Source organism: Myotis nattereri, assembly GCF_964212035.1.
Source record: "Myotis nattereri genome assembly, chromosome: 16".
NCBI lineage: Eukaryota > Metazoa > Chordata > Mammalia > Chiroptera > Vespertilionidae > Myotis > Myotis nattereri.
In genome coordinates this window covers 28,308,063-28,323,939 of record NC_138091.1, presented here as the reverse complement: position 1 = coordinate 28,323,939, position 15,877 = coordinate 28,308,063, and the positions used below count along the sequence as shown (strand labels likewise).

General features: G+C 42.9%; 1 protein-coding gene across 1 annotated transcript in view; it reads left to right on the top strand.

Annotated features, from left to right (window-relative positions):
• Positions 1–15,877, top strand: part of CA10 (carbonic anhydrase 10) — a 369,556-nt gene that overhangs the window by 278,790 nt on the left and 74,889 nt on the right. Inside the window, exon 5 of the mRNA XM_081110646.1 lies at positions 11,819–12,004. Within this exon, the coding sequence (XP_080966772.1) occupies positions 11,819–12,004 (186 nt within the window). The remainder of the gene's footprint in view (positions 1–11,818; positions 12,005–15,877) is intronic.

Genomic DNA, 15,877 nt, shown 5'->3' with positions numbered 1-15,877 from the left:
GCACCGTTTTCCGTTTAAAATGCTTCAACTGCTGAGATCAAAAGACGATCTGAGACTTTGCCTTTATCTTTAATATTTAAAACCGTTCGCACAACCTTTTAAAAATCAAATATTGATGCTGCTACCTGTTGTTCTTCAAAGTGGAGCAATTATACTGCAGGCCCTTCATGGCAAGCCTGTGTTTATTAGAAATGAGAATGTTCCGGAGATATTTCTTTCCCTCACCACAGCTTCCCCCTTCTGCTCAGGATAGAAAGCTGGGAAGAGCGTTCGGCTCTTATGAAAGAGCCACCCGAAAGCACCTAGTGGTAGGGGCTGGCAAGGGGTACGGGGATTCAAGGAGCATCCTCAACATAGAATCTGCAGAATGGTACTGGCATCCTTGGAGCCTCCTAGGCTCTCAGCCAGTTTGCCCACAGGAGGCCGGGCTTCCTTCAGCCTCTGCAACCTAGATTCCTGGGAAACAGCCGCTCTGGCCACGGAATGGTTCCGCACTGCCCTCTAGTGGCTGTGCTCAGAAGCTATGAGCATCATGCAGTCTTCAGCTGTGTTCAGGAGTATCTATCACGGGTGGGGAACGTCTGGCCCACGGGCCATATACGGCCCACAAAATGATTTGGTCTGGCCCTGCCAAGGCGTTCATAGTGAGGTAATTAAATGTTTTACCAAAGGTAGCAGGCTAATTTATAAGTTGATAATTTTGTATGGCCCTCAAATGATGTTATAAAGATCCAAATGGCCCTTGGCGGAAAAAAGGTTCCCCACCCCTGAATCTCATTGAGGACTTGCTATAGACCAGGGACAGAGATATTGAAGTGAAGGAGGCGTGTAGCCTGTCCTCAAATTCCTCATAGCCCTTGGAGGGAAAAACACATAGGCAGATAATCACAAAGTAATATGTAGGTATTATTCTACGTGAGAACGTTCAGAATGCCAGGGGAGCACAGGGAAGCATCGTCACCACACCTGTGGGGTCCCAAAGGACTTTGAGAAGGCGGTCTGCAAGGGTGAGAAGGGATTTCCAAGCGGAGGAAAAGGAGCTATAGGATAGGGCCCAATTGCAAAGGCCCTGCTATGCCCCTTCAAGATTGTGGGAGAGACGATTACAAGGGTTTCGTTGAGATACTGTGTACCATCAATGTTTAAGATGCACAGTTTCCTTTTATGTTTTAACATCTCTTGAGGATGCCTCCTACAAAAAATGCTGTATCATCATTTTATTGGTAGCATTTTCTCTCTCTGGTGGGACAAAGTCTGCCCATTTGACAGTCTATGGCACCTGGGATTTGAGGAGATGCAATAATATAAGGGCTTAAATTAGTCAGTGGCTGGGGGATGGAGAGGAGAGGACAACATAAAATAACAGGGCAGAATAAGATTAAGTACTGGTTGTGGAGACAGAGAGAAGGGGACACATTATAGAGGCTTTTAGGTGGTGGCATTTTTATAATTGTCGAATGATTATATGTCAGAGACGAAGAAGAGAGTTTCTGTGAATGTGTGTGTGTGTGTGTGTGTGTGTGTGTGTGTATGAAGAGAGAGAGAAAAAAAATCAAGAAAGTAGTAAAAACAGGTTTTGCTGTATTTTAAATTCTTTGACCATGAAAAATGCAGGGGAGGGGGTTGACATAGCCAAAAGGTGCCATGAGAACACTTCATTGTATATAAAAAACAAAATCTGTCCAGGTTTTCAATGGGCTAGAACCGTGGTTGGCAAACCGCAGCTCACGAGCCACATGCGGCTCTTTGGCCCCTTCAGTGTGGCCATGAAGTTTCAATCGCACTGTACGTGCGTGCCCACACGTGGTATTTTGTGGAAGAGCCACACTCAAGGGGCCGCAGTTTGCCGACCACTGGGCTAGAATGATGGAATTAGGACAAGAGCAGGGTGTATGAAAGGATTAGAATCTAACCTTTCCGACTTCAGGGATCACCAGTGGTCCACGGACCACCGGTTGGCGACCGCTGGATTAGATGGTTTTTTGGACCCTCTGGGTTTAAGATTGTCTACTACTTGCAGGAAACAGGAGCACAGCAGTGCATTTAATTTGCTCTGATTTATCTGGCATGTATGTTCTCATAATATCAGCTGAATCAATTGGACAAACAACTCTGCAGCCACTCAATACTTTTGTCATGGATGGAAGGGAAGAGTACCATCTGCTACCCCATACTGGACCCCCAGAAAGCTGATTGTAGGAACCTCAGCAAAGCATCCCCACAGCACACAGGCTCCCCTACCTTCCCTCAGTAGGCATTTTACTATATTAAGGTCATAAATTGGCTGATGTAAATGTTGTTTTGGATCCATGAAATGGAATATCAGTTGCATAAAACTGAGCCATGTATTTCTGAGATTTGGGTTATTGTGGTATTTATCTTCTCATCCCCAAGGTGAGATTCTAGTTGATGCTGTCAGCTACTTACTCATTGTGTTGGGCTTTTGTTGGTTGCTGATTTTTTGAGTTTGTTCCTATTATTAAAGACTGAAGAGGAGGGAGAAAAGGGTTGATGTGGGTAGTGACGGTGGAGGTGGTGATGATAGGCAATAAGAGGAGGTTTGCCGGTGGGGGCGCTCTCTGATATTGAACTGTGGAAAATGAGGAGAATCGGTGTGGTAGGGCAGAGCATGCCAACAGGAAGTTATTTGGGGGGGAATAGTGTCCTTTTCTAATATTATAGTGGAAAGAGTGGGACAGGTATGACCTAGGTAAGTTATTTAACCTCTCAGAGCGCCGTGTTCATTTGTAACACAGAAATAGCAATACGCCCTACCTCACAGGTTTTGCTGAAAAGTACATGAGATGAGCTATGTAAAGCACCATCAGAGAGTCCAGTACCTACCGTCTCAGTTACCTGTGCCACCCCACCCTTGGTTGCTCATGTTTGAATTATTCCAGGGACACTGCCTAGTCACTTCTATCATTTCCTTTACACACCTTGCATTTTCCCATCCCCAGGTCTTTGCTGAGGCTACTCTCTAATCTAAGCATCTCTGGACATCTGCATCCCACCTTCTCCAAGGCCCATGTCCAATGCCAGCCCCTTTGGGGAAACATCATTAGTGCTCCTGAATAGAATTCATCTCTCCCTCCTCAAAGCCAACAGAGCAGCCCAGTCCGCAGTCCACACAGGCTCTTTCCTGTCTATGGTCTCTGACACTTATAGCTCTGTGACCTGTGTACTCTCACTGAGTCTCAGTTTCCTCATCGGAATGCTGGCAATAAAGCTATCTGCTTCCCGGGCAGTGGCGAGGATCGAGTTGCTAATGCATGCACAGCAGCAGGCACATGGAGTACAATAGAGGCTAGTGATGTCAACGTGGTAGCAGCAGCAGTATACTTAGATGTGACCTCTACTCAGAAAATGTAATTCCCTTGGTTGCTTGCTTCGAGAAAGGATCCATGCTGTTTCTATAAGTAAGTGTCTTTTTTCACAGTCACCCATCGCTTGTTAAGGGCTGTAGTATTGAATGGCCGCCATGGTGAATCCAAAACGATAAGTGTATCAGAGGTGGGGGTCCTGTTTGGATTTAGGTTGCGAATGATATTTATCCGTTTAAGACCCTGAGCCTTCCTTCCAGGGCAGAGGAAATGTTCATTACGCTGGAGGGCCTCTGAGACATGCACAGGGTGAAAAGCAGACAACAATGTGAAATCTCAGTTGCACAGTCACTGGGGTGTCACATAATCCTCTGTGTGCCGCCCATTATCTCAGCTGGAAAACGTGAAGATCACGCCTACCTTGCAGATTTTGTGTAGGGATTGTAAATGTTCACAAAGCACCTAAGGAGACACAAGACAAATTATTACATTTTACTTAAATATTAAATTATTTAAATACTAGAGGCCCGATGCACAAAATTTGTGCAAGAGTAGGCCTTCCTTCCCCCTGGCTACGGGCACCGGCTTCCCTCTGGCACCCGAGACTTGGACTTCCCTCCAGCTGCTGGCACCCGGGACCTGGGCTTCCCTCTGGCTGCTGGCAGGCATCCGGGACCCAGGCTTTCCTTGCAGTCCTGGCTTCATCTGGAAGTTCATCTGGAAGGATGTCTGGAAGGATGTTCTGTCTAATTAGCATATTATGCTTTTATTATTATAGACTATTAAATTAATAGTAAAAATCATTGGTTGGTAGCGATGGCTTAATAGACAAGTAGTTCATGAGACTCACTCCTGGAAACCCATAATCCAGGACTATAAGGGCAAAACTCATTCCAGACACTTTTCTCTGGGGTTCCCACCCCCACACCCTGGCCAGAGATTGGGCGAGGCTGAGGTATAGGTAAAGGGCTCAGTACCAACAATTACGTTTGGTAAGAGCATGCCCAACTTAATGGCAGCCACCTGCCCACTGTCCCCTTGAGGAAGATGGAGGATGAAGAGATTCTCTTCACGTAGCCCACACCTTTGTGGACCAGGCCATTTCTTTCATACCTGATCTTCTTCATTCCTCTGGTCATAACCACTAGCACCAATCATGGCAAGAGATGCTTCACTACAGTGGTACTGCCTAGCATCCCTGTAGAGTTTGCAAAGAAATTATTTGTTGTTCGAAGAGTCAGTATTGCCATACATAGGTTCAATTTTATCTTCATAATCATAGGATTAATGTCAAAATAAGCAGCCCATGTGATCATTTCATCTGCTTTTTCAATGTTGACTCCAAAATCTTAGTCTCTTTGCATAAGAAAAGCAGACTGACTCATACTGATGGGTTAGAGAAAGACTAAAATAAACTTGGCATTGCCAAGGAAGAGACCTCTATCCGCCCTCCAGGGTTAAGAGTGGTGGGTGAGATCTTGGAAGTACTTCTTCAACCCTCCTACACAACTCCATCTATGGCAACTCAAAGCAAATCACTCTGGTGGGTTTTATTTTCTTCCTTATCCTCGTCTCAGCCACTTTCTTCCTAACAGCTGCAACCCAAGAGCTCCAAATATTTATCTTCTGCTTTCTTTGAAAGCTGCATTACAAAAATGCCTTCTCCCACTGCTCCACATCCTTTACCCCCATCTCTCTCTTCAACATCCAATCCCCTCCATGTCTAATCATTGCTCTGAAATTTCCATAGCATGAACATCTGGGTGAGTGCTGAGAAGAGCCCCAGACCCAAATGAATCATATCATGTAAATGCTATGTCCAGATGTCAGGCTGAATTTTATTCTACTTTTCTATGGGTTATGGCATTCACATATACACACCCTTAGTACTAGAGCAGTTCTAATTCCCATGTCAGTCTGCTCTGTACCCTCAACATACAATAATTTAAAGGGGGGGGGATAAGAGAAAGGGGAAATGTGATTTCTAGTCTTGGGTCTGCCACTTACTTGTTGTACAATCCTAGACAAGTCTCTCTATCTCTCTGGGTGTCCATTTCCTGGTTTATTAAGAGATTGGGCTTCGTTCTCTCTGAAGTCCTTTTAGCTCTAGAATCCACACTACTCTAATGTTGTCAATCCATGTATATGCTATGCTGCTGTGAGGCCAATCATTTGACTCCAGTTGTTTCTCCTGGCAGTGATGCCTCTGGAGTGCCCATGGGAGCAGGCAGCCCTCTGCCTCCTTGCATTCAGCCTTTACAAGTCAACACCTTGGCATCTTGAGCTGCTCTGCAGGAGACCAGACTAAGTGCTGCTCTTAAATCTCTTAGGCTCACTAATTACATTCAAAGAAGGCCTATTACACACCTCAGCAGAGCAGTCAGAGACACATAATAGGAAACCTCGGTTGCAAAGAAAGGACCCCTAATTTATATGACATGGTTGTCGGACCTTCCTCACTAACTCCTCTAGGCACTGAGCCAACATTATGGGCTCAGCCACCCAGTTGCTAAGCCAGCACTAGGAGAGGCAGGTATGTATGATCCATCTCTCAACTCCAACAAGTGGGGACTGGATTCCTCTTGCTGTCCTGGATCTTGAAACCCCCAAGAGTATTGTGGCCAGGCCTGGCCAAATTTAACCCAAACTAGTACACCCATGGGCTTTAAGAGTTTAGCCCCAACCCCAGAAATTCCTTATGAACTATGTGATTTCCCTAACACTCTCTGCCTAATTCTGACTTCTCTTTCAAGAGCTGTAGAATGTGGAATCTGACAGGCTTAGGCTGGAATTCTGATTCTGCTGACTTCTAACTGGAGCTTCGTGTAGAGTCATTTAATCTCTTTGAGCCTCATGTTTCCCTGTAGAATATGAATAATAATCCCTTTCTCACATGGGCAGTGCAAGTATTAAATGAAGCTGCTAAGTACAAGGCCTGGAATACATCACAATCACTGCTACTCTTGTGGATGTCAGCCCATTGTGTTCCCTCAAATTATAGTCAAAGACAATCTGCTAAATAAGACTGTATCCTAAAGGCAAGAATGCCAGCACTCTTGTGTTACAAGTGAGCAAGGCCTTTGCCAACTCTATATAGAAAAATAAATAAAAAGACCATTACTCAATGTCTGAATTTACAGTCACTGAGAAATGGAATGCAGCCTCTCTCTGGTGGCTTTGAAGTTGCTCTCTGAGACAGTGGAAGACCATGAACTTTGGCTCACAAAGACTTCTTTTGAGTGTCAGTCTCGTCACCTGCTCCCCTTTGAGTAGAGTTCTTAGCCTATGTGTACCTAGTTTCCTGACCTATAAAGTGACACGCTGACACATAGTGAGTCCTCAGAATCTGTGGGTGCCCTCCACCCTGCCTTTCCTACCCAACTGTATTGAGAATGCAGGTAGCTCTTGTGCAAGTCAGATGGCCACCTCTTCCTTTTACACAATTGGGATTCTGTTCCCTCTGCCCTGAATCTCCAGACTGGAGAAGAAATGAAAACCCCTGACATAGTTTCCATCTGAAATGAGCTGAGATACTTGCATTTGCTTATATCAGGCTCGTTAGATGTAGAATCAGTCGACCTGGGTTTGCCTCACTGCCAACTGTGTGATCCGGGAAAAGTCGCTGAGCATTCATTCACCAACCACACTTACTTCCCTCGTTTGTAAAATGGGCATCCCATACACCTCTCTCCTCATTTCACAGTGGATTGAAATACAACACAAAGGAGAACTGGGAGGCAGCCAGAGGCCACCTGGAGATCTGCTGTAGCATCAACTTCTCCATTCACTCTGTTTCCTGATCTGCATCATACAACTTTCTCAACGTGCTGTGCACCAACATAGTTCATTGGAAACACAGTAATTAGCATCACAGATGAAATGACACTGCTGCAGTGTTAATTACTACAATGCAGATGCACCGTTAGATATCATACATAATGTTGTCAAGCCTTTATTTTTAAATTAAAGTGCAACAAACCATACCCAAGCTACACAGCTTTTTTTGATTAATACAAATTAATGTTATTTTGGTGTCTGGGGAAAGGGTGGGGACAAGGGGGTGTTGCATCTAATTATAAGAACACATAGGCAAGTGGTGGAATTTTAGATGGATTCCCCATCACTTCCTTCCCCCACTCTGGTGAGCTCCATGAGTGCAGGGAGCATGCCTGGTTTTACTCCACACAATTCCTAGCTCCTAGTGCATAGTCACATATATTGAATATTGTATGAATTGCTGACAATATAATGAATGAATGAATGAATGAATGAATGAATGAATGAATGAATATAGAGTCATGTAAGTAGAAGGGGTCTAAGAAGTGGCATTGAGAACTAGAAGGTGCAGTGTTTTATTCCTGGTGACCCTGGTTTTGTGTTTGCTTCATGGCCTGCAAAATGATCTTGAATGCATCTCACGCCTAGAGCTTTAAAATCCTAAATGGGCGACAAGTGACTCATCACAATGCAGAGGCCAATTAAAGTGCTTCATTGCGATGCTTAGCAAGCAGCACTGGATCCCACCAGGCTCCAGGAAGTATGGGAGATCAACATGGGTCCTTCAACATCAGCTAGGCACCCATGCAACACGTCAAAATTAAGGGAAGAGGGAGAATGAAGATAACACGTCTTATTTATTTAATTCTCACCACAACCTCATTTTGACCTTTTTCCCGGTTTTATATGGTGATAAAGTACACATATAAAATGTACCATCCTAACCATTTTTATGTGTACACTTTAGCGGTATTACATACATTCAGGTTGTTGTGCAACCATCCATCTCCAGAACTCTTCATCTTGCAAAACTGAATATTTAAGCCTATTAAGCCATAATTCCCTATTTTTCCCTACCTTCAGCCTCTGGCAACCACCATCTACTCCCTATCGCTATGATTTCAACTACTCTAGTTACCTCATATAAGTGGAATCATTTACATGTAAAGTAATTACTGATAAGGCGAGATTTACTTCTATTATTTTGACATTTGTTTTCTGCATGCCTCATACCTTTTTTATCCTTTGTTTTCATGGGGGAAATTTTCTTATCTCTACCTCACAGTTAAGGAAACTGAAGCTGCAGAGTGGTTCAGTTGGCTGAGCATCCATCGTTCTATGCACCGAAAGGTCACCACTTTTATTCCCGGTCAGATCACATATCTGGGCTGCAAATTCAATCCCCAGTTGGGGCACATACAGAAGGCAACTGATTGATGCCTCTCTCTCTCTCTCTGTCTCCCCCCCCCCCCACTTCCTCTCTCTCTCTAAGCATATCCTCAGGTGAGAATTAAAAAAATAATAATAATAAATAAAATAATTCACTGAAAGGTCACTGAGAGACAAATTTGGAATCTTTTAAGAGTCCTTGATTCTTCCATCGAATATTTGCCAATGGGTGTTCCTAAGTACTGCAAAAATGCAGACAAGCGTACGACATTGTCACTGGCTTGATTCAATGGACAACAGTTTTCTTAGGAACATGAAACAGACACAGATGAAGGCACCGCTAGAAGTGCAGGGAAGCCCAAGATATCTGCACAGTGGGACAGAGCACATGTCCTACAAGAATTCAGAGCAGCTCCTCTTATGCTGCCTTGCAGACCAGAGGTGCCCATGGATGTTACAGGTTGAATCCTATGGTTCTGTTCTTCATGTCGTTTGAAGAGAATTAGAGAGATCCAGCCCTGTTCTGTGGGATGTACTCTCCACAGCAGATGGATGTGGCAGTGGATAGTAAGCACAGTGATGATGTGTATACCATTACACCCAGAATTTGCCTAATGAAATAGCCCTGTTTTAGTAAAACTATTATTTATAAGGATGCTCATCGCATTATTTTTGTACAATAGTGAAAAAAATGGAGAGAATGGAAAGATTCAACAATAAGTTATATATTTTTATAGAAGCATATTATACAGTTATTGCAAAATGTTATTACAGAAGAACAGTTAATAACCAGAAATATTCATGTTAGTAAAAATAATATATAATATATTTATGCTATATATTAATATTACATTAATACATTATATATAATTGTATGTATTTATATAGAGAATCATATATGTGAGAAATAATTTCTCTATACACACATAAAATATTTTCATTAAAATATGGGTATATAGAGTTATGAATGTGAAGAGTACATATACTAAAATATTAGTGGTGCTTATTGGGTAAATGGTTCTGGATGATTTTTATTTTTTTTTTAGCTGCTCTAACCATAAGGCCTGTATATAAATTCTCATTATGTCATACTGACTAAATATGTATTTATCTGAGACTGGAGAACAGGAATGGGGTGCTTGACAGGGATCATTTGGTTGCAAGGAATAGATAACCTACGAAAAAGAATAATTTATTGGTAAATTATCTGAGAAAGTACAGCTCGGGTCTCAAGAAGGAGCTGGAATAAGGAGGTGCCAAGAGTTTCTGAAGGTCGGGCAGTTATTCTCTCCACTTCCCTTTCTCTCTCTGCATGGTTTCCTCTGTCACTGTTGGCACGTCTGCTTTTCTTTTCTCTCTCTCAGATCTGACTCCAACTGCTTAGTGGATTGACTGTCTGGTCCCCGTGTGCCTTTCCAGTTCAGAACTCAGCAGAGACCATCCAGAGTCTCTGTTGATAATTCCAGATCACAGGAGAGAAGATGGTTGACATAGTGTGTATCCATTAACTTTTGCTACTTAACAAACGACCCCCAAAACTTAGGGACTTTCAACAACCAATGATTTCACTCCCAAGGCTACAGGTCTGTGGGCCTGTGTTCTGGTCTGGACCAGCCTCAGCTGATTTGGCCAGGCCAGTCAGCTGGTGGATAATCCATAGAATGGCCAGTCTAGAATGGCTTCTCCTGGGGTGGCTCTCCTCACTATGGTGTCAGCCTCCAGCAGGCTAGCTCAGACTTGTTTGCATGGGGTCTCAAGTTTCTAAGAAGGAGGGAGAAAGCATGTAAGGATCTATTACTCTCAGAAGTAGCATGTTACATCCACTACATGTGGTTGGTCAAGGCAAGTGACAAAGCTAGCCTAGATTCAAGGGGTGAAGAAATAGACCCCTATCTTCATGGGAACAGCTACAGAGTCACACGTAAGGAGTGCAGCTGTGGGGAGGGGAAGAGTTCTGGCCATTTTATAATCTGCACATAATCTGCCAGGGACCCAGGCTGGCACAGGCTTCATCCTGTAGCTGCACCACATTTACATATTTCTACATCACCCACTTGACTGATGCAGCAGGGAAAGAGAGAGACTGGAGAATCGTGCATAAGCTTTTCATTGTTTCAGCCTGGAAGTGACACTTGTCATGTCCCTTCATAGCCCATGACCAACACCATGGCCTCCACCTTATGGCAAGATGGTAGCATAATGAGTCAATGGAGTATTTGGCAAGCATCACTGTCTCTGCCACAGTAAGCATTGTACAGAACTAAACTAACCGATCATTTAAAAGACTAGTGTAAGAAAAGTGGAAGAGCAGGTAAGGCTAGTGCTATAAAGGTATCAAAAGTTATGTGAAGCTCTTAAGGAATCCATAGGGCTGGCCCAAAGGAGCCAGAGTAAACAGGGAGAAAATGCAAGTAGCTCTGCATCCAATAGCCTAGAACATTCCATCCAGACCCACTCAAAGTCTTCCTGAAGTTTTTGGTCGCTCCTAGAGCCAAGTCAACCCAGAAGACTAACATCAAAGGGAAGAATCAGTGTTCTAGAACCAAGTGTTAAGAGGTGCTAAGGTAATAGGAAAATAAAGCTGAACATCAAATTCCAAAAGGAAAGAAGTAATAGGGCCACAAGCAGTAAGGCTAGCCTTCTGCAGGGGCTGCAGCAAGATGGACTTGGGAGTAAGGAGTAAGTCCAGGAATCTTTGAAAAGGGGAAGCTTGTATGAATCTCTTTAGCTTCGCACTGAGGCCACCAGCTTTAAGGAAGGATCAGAGCTCTCATTCTGTGCAACATCTGGTTGCAGAGGTGAGAGAGGGACCTAACCAAGACACACTGGACTGGACACTTGAGCTTGCAGACCTATGCCTTCAGCCTCCCACTAGGTTTTGTTCCTCTTCATCCATTTTGGCTTCCTTGTCTCTCATTTGGCCTTTGTAGCATCTCACCCCTACTAACTGCTTTCTCCAATTTCTCACACCTGAGACTTGAACTTTTGCAGCATTTCTACATCCCAAGTATTTATGGTAAGAAGACAAGTAAATGCTTTCTAAGGCGCAATGTCCAAAATATTAGTCATAGTTGATGAGGTCTCCTTTCAGTTTCTACCTCAAATTCCTAAATGATAATGTAGTTTATGCTGCACAGAAAGTACCATAGAAGCCAGGTAGTGCAGGAACGCCCTCTGGGGAGCCTGCTGCTCCCCATTCCACATGTGGATTCAACCTAATGTCCTCCCATTAGAGGGAAGCAAAAGTCATAGATCTAAGCACCATGGTAGGTTTGGTGAGAAATGGAAGGAGGAGAGCCTTGCTTGACCTGTTGCCTATTGCCTTGCAGGTCAGTGGGACCATGTACAATACTGGAAGACACGTGTCCCTGCGCCTGGACAAGGAGCACTTGGTCAACATATCAGGAGGGCCCATGACATACAGCCACCGGCTGGAGGAGATCCGGCTACACTTTGGGAGTGAAGATAGCCAAGGGTCAGAGCACCTCCTCAACGGACAAGCCTTCTCTGGGGAGGTAGGTGGGGCTGTTGGGGAACTAAGGTTAAGTGCAACTTAATAAGATTTGGTGCCTATTTATATCCATGGTGGGATGACAGGTGGAAAGATTTCTCTTGAATCTATGAAACAAGAAGGTCAGTACCTTCTTTCTCCCTCTGTCTTTTGCAAGTTGATGTGGACGTCTGTAATGAGCTTCCAGTGTTTACCAGGGAAGGCCACAATGAAACAGAATATTTCCTTCCAAAACTTGGGCGCACCTGTCTTGTGACTCATGCCCTAAGTTATCTCCAGAGCATTATTTCAACCCCAAGCCCTTACCTTTCAAGCGCATCTTCGTTTTCTTCTATCTGGGTATTCAGTCTCCCATATGTCACATATGATAACATAGATTCCATAATTCTCCATTCTGGGAGAATGGCTCTAATTTGCACAAAACTATAATTTACTGTGAAATAAATGGCAGGCAACTAAATAGTCACCATTAATGGTGAGTGTCACTGTATGTCACCATCAACCCAGACAAAACTCAAGCCACAGCAGTGAGCCAAACCACAGCCTCAATTATAGGATGAGAGCTACAGTTTAAGCAGATGGCATCTGTGTTATGACACTTGACAAGCAGGGTGTGTTTTATTTGACCTCTTTGACCTCTCTTGCACTTGAGGGTGGTTATCAACAAGGGGCCAGGGGTTTTACCTGCTCAATATCCTGTAACGAGGTTTCTGTTTACGCGTCCTCAGTAACTGATGTCAAGACGGCTCTGAAATAACAAAAGTACATATCTCATTATCAACTTGGTCTGTTTAAGTGGTTTTAATCAAGATCATGTTTAAACCTGGCATTACTTTTGATATCGTAAGGCCATACACTGAGAAAGAAATGCACCACCTTAATGAGTCCAGTGGCCAGAATTTAATAATTGTTCAAAATGTATCAACTGAGAACCTTCCTAAGCATTCTGCTTATTACCAGGAATACAGAGATTAAAACAAATAAAACCACAGAGTTCCTATCACGGAGGAGCTCAAAGGGTGCTATATTCAAGTCATTCCAGTATAATATCATGCTGTAATGGAGATGTACAATGGCTCTGGCCAACTCAAAGAAGAATTGGCAAATTTTACTTGAAGGGATCAGACGACGCCTCACCTTTAAACTGGGCTGAGAAGAAGAGCAATGCAGAACAATTTTAAAAGCATCTTGTTTGGAGTCACAGAACCTGAGTTTGTACCTCCTGCTTTGATACACACTAATTGTGTGATCTTGACATGGCTATTTGATCTTTCTAAGGCTGGCTTAGATAGGTCTCCAGGTTACTTTGAAAATTAACAGGGATTCCAAATGTGAGGAGCACGGGTACTCAAAGGTTGATAGACAACAAAGATAAAGCAAGAAATGAGGGACAACAAAGGCACCAGATGAGTCAGAGCACTGAGTATTGAGGAAGGTATGCATAGATTTCATACATCTTCAGTTAGTAATGGCTGCATAGAGGACAGGGTTGAGCAGGAATATGGGTCTCCTTCCAGAATGTGTAGCAGAAATTCTAGGATTGATTAGAGATGTCTGCCAAAGGCACTGTAATGCAAAAATCCCTAGTTGCAGATCCTAAAGTAGAGTAGGGCAACAACTCATGAATTAAGAATGACTGCAGACTGCCAATCTGAATTACAAAATATTCAAATTTAGATAAACTCATCCTTTTAAAAACACATGTTATTTTAAGGGTTCTGATCATTTTATTTGTTGAGTTACTTGCTCATTTGTTTGCTGTTGTTTCTTTTTTTTCCTCCCTCACTGTGCTGTTACATTCCAGTGCCTATCACAAGATTGCCTCAGAGTAAAAATGAATTTATTAAAGAATTTATTCAAAGAATGAATGAAAAAATATAGATGTTTACTTGGCTAAAATCTTTACATTGTAGAAATACTTAGAGTAGCTTGTTTCTTCAATATATAATAAGAGGGCTCCGTAATTGATATAGGAACTACAATTTTGGAGTAAATGAACGCTTACAAAATCCTTAAGGAAAGCATATAACAATTTGATCTGTCAATGTGTTCATTTTCCTAGACCTACTCCAGACCACAGGTATCAGACACTCCAGGGAATTGTATTTTAAAAGTTCCCAGGAGAGTCTGATAATGAGATTTGTGAAGCACTCCCTCAATAGTGCGTTCTTAAGCTTTCTCAATGAAGAAAGCATTTGCAAATCAGCATTAACTGGGAATCATTGTCCAAATATTTACATTTGAGTTCTTCTCGCACAGCACCTGAATCAGTCTCCAGGAGTGGGGTCCAGGTGTGCACATTTGTACAAATTCTCCCAAGAGATTTCGGTTAGTGACCACTGTGCCAATTTCAGCTCAGGCTCCATCTAAATTGTCCCAGTTTTGTAAACAATGAGGACTTAAGAAAGCCATACAGCACAAAAAAATGAAAAAGGAGTGCCCAGAGGTAACTGCCCTCTGGAAACAGCAAAGCTGTGTGCTGTCTAGACTGGTGGGATTTGGAGAACTGCTTCCCGATCATGGTAGCCACGCACACATCCATTGATCCAAGGCAGCCTTGAGCACCAGCCTCAGCAGAAGTACAATTAGACCTTGCCCTCGGTTGACCGCCATCGGCTGTATCCCATTTCTTTCCGAGCCCCTCCATTCAGTATGAGTGGTCTGTGTATGGCTGGTCTGTAAACTGGTGTCGGTTTAGGTGCCAGAAAGCAGGATGTTGGAAGAACCAAAACAATGTCCTATGGAAAGCAGTTGGATAGGCATTTGGCCTTTGAGAGATCTAAAGGGCTGTCATGTCTAAGAAGCGTTTGGCATATTCTTTGTGGTATGAGGAAAAGAACTAGAGTCAATGGGTGAAAATTCCAGGAAAATGGATTTGGCTGAATATATGTTCTAAGTATAAGGACTATCAATCAATGGAATGAGTTTACCTCTGACACTAGCGAATTCCCATCACCGGAATTATTAAGCATGGAACGGAATTTGAGAACTTCATAAAAGTGACTCACATCCTTTTAGCTTTAATGCGCCTTCTGATGCTGACATTCTACACAGTCCATGATTTCCTTAAAGAAAATGTTCTCCAATCCAGTTCCACTGATGATTAGCCCCAGTTAAAGTAAATATATCCCATCCTGTAGGTTAACATTGTATTTGTATTTTGTGCTATCTTCATGGCCACCTTTGGCCTTTGTTTTTGGCTATCCACTGAGAGGACCCAGGTAAACCCTTCAAGCAACAAAGTATGTGTTTATTTTGTTGACAATGAATAATCACATTGCCATCTGCCCCATCTATCATTGCTGATCGTGATAAGTCCATTAACTCCGGCATTTTCCTTGGCACAGTGCAACAGTCGTTATCTGAAGAGCTTAGATTAATTGCCGTCTTGTCTAGTGAGGTTATTGTAATTGATGGTAATCATTTGCTTTGTTTTATAAAGCTGCGTGGATGTACGACACAGTCAGCAACTGCGTTTTTATAAAAATTATTCATGTCCTACATGGAGAACTCCTGAATGCCTTGTTGGGGGTTGGTGATTAATGAGCATATTCAGGGATTCAAATGTCTCAATGTTTTTAAGAAGGGAAAATTAACTGTTTTTAATAAGTAAGACCCTTAGCTTGCTAATCATGTCTAAGTGGTTAGATTAATGTCCAGTATAAAGTAGGGTGTTTATGAAAAGAAACAAATACATTAACCAGGCAGAAGATAATATTTGAAAAGAATCATGCCCATGGATTAAGTTGCAGTAGTGAGGCCAGACAAGAAGAATCTTTCTTATTTGGGGGAAATTGGAAATATTCATTTTTAAAACCTCCCTTAAGTTCTTCTTTTCAAAGGACTAAGGAGGGGCACTGAGAACTGCACCAGCCAC